Below are 5,350 nucleotides of genomic sequence, written 5' to 3' on the forward strand. Positions count from 1 at the left end.
GATAAGAGGCTTATGGAAGCTTCCTGATGGGAGAGACTGACTGAGGGGAAAACTGGGTCTTGTTCTGATGGGTGGGGGCATGTTCAGTAAATCTTTAATCCAGTTTTTCCCTGGTGGCTTAGATGGTAAAATATCTGACTGCAAATAGGGAGATCTGGCTTTGATCCCTGGGTGGGGAAGATCCCCTGGAGAAGGCAATGGCAACCCACTCCAGTATTCTTGCCTGGAAAATCCCATGGACAGAGGAGCCTGGTAGGCTACAGTCCATAGGGTCACAGTCCACAGTTCTCCAACACAACTGAGCAACTTCACTTTCAACTTCACTTCACTTTCTGTTGATGGGTGGAGCTGTGTTCCCTCCCTGCTATTTACCTGGGGCCAAACTATGGTGGAGGTAATGAAGATAAAGGTGACCCCCTTCCAAAGATCCCAAGCATGCACTGCTACACTCAGTGCCCCCAACCCCGCAGCAGGCCACTGTCAACCCACGCCTCCTCTGCAGATTCCTGGACACTCACAGGCAAGTCTGGGTCAGTCTCTTGTGGGGTTGCTGCTCCTTTCTCCTGGGTCCTATTGCTCAAGGTTCTATTTGTGCCCTCCAAGAGTCTCTTTCCCAGTCCTGTGTAAGTTCTGGCAGCTCTATGGTGAGGTTAGTAGGAGATATTAAAGGCTACTGGCTTCCCAGATGGTGCAGTGGTAAAGAACCCTCCTGTCAATAGAGGAGGTACAAGAGACAAGGGTTTGATCCCTGGGTCAGGAAGAGCCCATGGAGTTGGTAATGGCAAGCTATTTCAGTATTCTTGCCAGGGAAATCCTGTGGACAGAAGAGCCTGGTGGTCCACAGTCCATGGGATCGCAAAGAGATGGACATCACTGAGCAACTGGGCACACAGACATTGAAGTATACCCCTTGGATGGGAGAGTTAGTGTTCTTGTTTCTCTTCTTCTTTGTCATGTAGGAAACACCCCACTGGAATGGCCTCAGGACAGAACCACAGCACAGTGCCCAGATTCATCCTGCTGGGGCTCACAGACCGGGCAGACCAAAAGCAGCTCCTCTTTGCCACCTTCCTGCTGATCTACCTGGTGACTCTGGTGGGCAACCTGGGCCTCATAGATGTCATCCGAGCCAGCAGCACCCTCCACACCCCCATGTACTTCCTCCTGAGTGTGCTTTCCTTCCTTGACGTCTGCAATTCCTCCTTGTTCACCCCCAGGCTGCTGATCAGCTTCCTCACTGTTGACCAGTCCATCTCCTTTGAGGGCTGTGTGGTCCAGATGGCCCTCATGACCCTCCATGGCTCTGGGGAGTGTGTGCTCTTGTCCATCATGGCTTATGACCGATTTGTGGCCATCTGCCACCCTCTCCTGTACCACAGCATCATGTCCAAGCGTTTGTGTGTCCAGCTGGTGGGGCTCACCTATGCTGTGGGGGTATTCATTTCAGCAGTGCAGACAGGGAATGTCTTCAGCTTGCCCTACTGTGGTCCCAACGTCATTGACCATTACTTCTGTGACATCCCCCCTGTGCTCCAACTGGCCTGCTCAAACACCACTGTGGCCAACGTCATCCTGCTCATCTTTTCCGCCTTGACCACCATCCCCACAGTCTCAGTCATCTTGGTCTCTTATGCCTACATCCTGGTCACCATCTGCGGGATGAGGTCGCTGGAGGCCCAGCACAAGGCCTTCTCCACCTGTGCCTCCCACCTCACTGCCCTCTGCCTTTTCTATGGGTCTGTGTTCCTTGTGTATGTGCAACCCAACCCGGAAAGTGTGTCAGCCTACAACAAGATCCTCTCTGTGTTCTACACCATCGTGATCCCCATGCTGAACCCGCCGGTCTACAGCCTACGGAATAAAGATGTCAAGGCTGCTGTACTACTTAGGGTCCTTAACCTCAGCAGAAAGTGAATTTGTTAGAGAGGCCTCCAGAAGACCATAGCGTAGAAGAGAAGCCTAGAGAACCCAGCCGGGACAAGAACCAAGAGCAGGAAGACACAGCTAAGCCCCTGCCACAGGGTGGTCTGTATAGGATGCCACATAAGGAGCTTCACCTCTGTGCATTCTCCAGGGCTGCGGCTGGCATTACTGCCCTGAGCTTTCAGCACCACTCAGCGCTGGACAGAGCCACCTGCTCTGGCCGCCACACCACCCTCTACAGCATCCAACTGCATGTCATCTCCTGCTGATCCTAGACCTCTCATCACTTCCTCGAGGCTCAGGTCCTAAGCAGCATTCACCTGTCTGGCAGCATAGCTATTCTATATCTCTTTTTTGAAGGGTTTTAACATTTGTTTCTTAAAAGTTAATATGTGCATAATAGGAAAGCAAAAAGCACAGAAGCAAAACGCAGTCGTTCATAATCACAAGCAGTTGACCATCTGACACGCCCTGCTGGGTGTCATCTGTGCATTTTCTCCACTGAGTACCATATTCACGTTATTAAGATCACGCAGTCCCGTATTGTGCTGTCATACACACCATGAATATTAACCGTCTCAAAGCCCCAAAGCTCTAAGTATTCTGGTAACCAAGAACACACTACACCAACTCAATCTGGAAGGAAAAAAAAATGCAATCCTGCCTTTCTTGGCCTATTCTATATCTCTTGATGTATTAACCACATTCAGCATAGATAGCACACAGATGCTCATCTCCTCCATCCGTACTTCTATCTTACAGGCCCCCGGGAGGTAGAAGGCGGAGCTAGACTCTATCTGCTTCTTGTTTTGAGAGTTCTCAAATATAGAAAGGTTCATTGAATGCCAAACAGTGAAAACGGCATATTTCAACCAAAGAGACCTTCCCCGTAAGGCTCTACAAGGTATGTTGCCCTTCTGAATAAACGCTACTGAAGTAATAATCCACGTGGTGTTCAACTACAGACGGAGGAGAGTAGTCACTCGACATGCAGCAGAGAATGGAGGCCCCAGTACAGAAATCTCTAATTAACCTTGGACTAAAACCTGCTCTAAAGCAGTAGTGAGCTATCGTTTCTATGTAAATGACCAATGAAGCAATATTACAGACCGAAAGACCATATAACTTTTTTCAATTAGAAACTATCTGTATGTTTTTAGATAAAACCCTTATTTTATTGAAACAGACATCAGTCTTACTGATTTAAGAGAACGAAAAAGAGGTGCAATTTACTGTGAAACCCAGATGTCAGCTGAGGCTCCGTATCTTTGGAGGATTCAAATGGAATTAGCGTGAACCCCAGTCCAGCGTGGGGGTGTCCCCACACTCCTGAGAACATTCCTGGGGCACTGGAAGTGGCAGGAAAGGGCTGTGAGTGTGTGTTGTGCTTTGCCAGCTCACCTCAGTCCGAGTTCCTTAATCCACTGAATGACTTCAGTTTATGACTCATTCAGGGACAGCAGGAAAAGCTTGGGATCAGGAATGTGGATAATATAAATGAGGAAATGGGGGAAAACAAACTCTGGCCATTTTAGGTTCTGATAGGGAGGAGAAAAGGGCAAACTTAGGCAGGTTGCATTGCGGGACACAGCTGCTGGCTTCAGCCCTGTGAAGAAGCCAAAGAGATTGCACCTCTCCCAGACAAAGCGTTCACCTGTAAATTCACAGATGCCAAAGTGGAATGTTTTCCTAAAAAACTTATTAATCCCAGGTGAACCTACTGATCAATGCCTAGTAATCATGTTGGAATCATCTCCCTGCTTTATGTACAAGCTTGAGATCATTTTTCTTAACATACTGTATAGGCTTCTCCAGAGAAGCAGAACCAACTGGATATATACAGAGACATAAAAATGGAGATTTATTATAAGAGTTGGCTCATGCAATTATGAAAGCTGAGATTCACAATCTGCCATCTGCAAGCTGGAGAAGTAGGAGAAGACAGTGCTGTAATTTAGTCTGAATACAAAAACCTAAAAGCCAGGGCCCACCGATGAAAGCCGTGGTGGGAATCTGAAGGCTCAGGAACCAGGAAAATCAATGTCTGAGAGCAGAACTTCCAGCTCCAACCAAAACAGCCGAGTTGCCCCTTCTTGGCCTTTTTGGTCTAATCAGGCCCTCAAATGACTGGCTGATGCCCACCCACGCTGGTGAGGGTCATCTTCTTTACTCAGTCCCCAATTATAAAGCTGATCTCTTCCAGAAACCCTTCACAGATGCCCAGAAACATTTTATGAGCTCTCGAGTATTCTTTTGCTTGGCCAAATTGACACATAAAATTAACCATCACATAAACTAAGAAGAGAGCAAGCTCCAGCCAGTCTCCTACCCTTTCAGACTCAGGAGGTTAGGGGCTGCAATCGTTCCATGAAAATAAGCCATTCGCTTAACGAGAAAATTTTCTTTGAATGATAATTTCCCTTTGAGCAAGGACCCACAGGGGACCAGGGAAGCGAGAGAGGGGTGCCAGCCCCTCCTCACTGCCCTGTAATCCCAGACTCTGCCTCCTAACTTCACCAGTTGCTGAGCGAAGGTTGCCTCAAAGCCCTAGGCAACCAGGTCACAGGCTAAGGAGTAAACAGGTTCCCCAGAAATTTGACTGGTGAGAATCGGAAGAAGCACGGGGGAAAGACAGGCAGAGGGCTGAGTGCAGGAGCAGCTGACAGCACAGCAGTGTCGGCCAGGGAGAACAGGCATCCAGCTCCTACAGCCCCACACTCCCTGCCCTCTGCAAACACAGCCCAGCTCTCTCCTCTGCCTTCACCTAAGTCTGCTGGAAGACTGGAAATTCAGTCAAAGTGTTACCTCTCTCAAGAGCATTTGAATTGAATTTTTCTTTACACATCTTCAGAGCACCCAGAGCCCACCGAGTACCTGAAGATCTAGAACTTTCCATTGGGTAGAAGTGAAGCTAAAGTTAGGGGCCGATCAAGCCATAAATGCTGAAATGAAGACCAGTTTGTGGTCCCGACCAGGCAGCCAAAGCGCTGGGCTACAGTGGATCAAGGTCCCTGCCAACAGCCAGTGTTGAATGAGTGGTTACTGTTACCGATGACCGCTTCTGTCACCTGAGAAAAGTTGGCCTTGCAGGACCTCAGGTCTAGTCTATGCGGAACAAAGATGATCTCTAAAGTCTCCTGTTTACAGATGGAAAGGGGATAAATCACTTTGAATCTCCTAGACATTCATCATGTTCTCAACTGTCTCAAATTCATTTAAACTAACTTCATGGGAAATATATGGGGAAACAGTGGAAACAGTGTCAGACTTTATTTTTCTGGGCTCCAAAATCACTGCAGATGGTGACTGCAGCCATGAAATTCAAAGACGCTTACTCCTTAGAAGGAAAGTTATGACCAACCTAGATGGCATATTCAAAACCAGAGACATTATTTTGCCAACAAAGGTCCGTCTAGTCAAGGCTATG

General features: G+C 48.2%; 1 protein-coding gene across 1 annotated transcript; it reads left to right on the forward strand.

The window, feature by feature from the left end:
* Window positions 1-975: 975 nt before the first annotated feature.
* LOC104983764 (olfactory receptor 477-like) lies at window positions 976-1,914 on the forward strand. Its single transcript, XM_010833285.1, has one exon. The coding sequence runs from the start codon at window positions 976-978 to the stop codon at window positions 1,912-1,914; it is 939 nt and encodes a 312-aa protein (XP_010831587.1).
* Window positions 1,915-5,350: the final 3,436 nt, after the last annotated feature.

The sequence above is a fragment of the Bison bison genome, unplaced genomic scaffold (genome assembly GCF_000754665.1).
Source record: "Bison bison bison isolate TAMUID 2011002044 unplaced genomic scaffold, Bison_UMD1.0 scf7180017863408, whole genome shotgun sequence".
NCBI classification, from domain to species: domain Eukaryota; kingdom Metazoa; phylum Chordata; class Mammalia; order Artiodactyla; family Bovidae; genus Bison; species Bison bison.

Bases quoted from the DNA above. Each gene is read 5' to 3' on its own strand.
- LOC104983764 (XM_010833285.1), top strand. From the start codon at position 976: ATGGCCTCAGGACAGAACCACAGCACAGTGCCCAGATTCATCCTGCTG.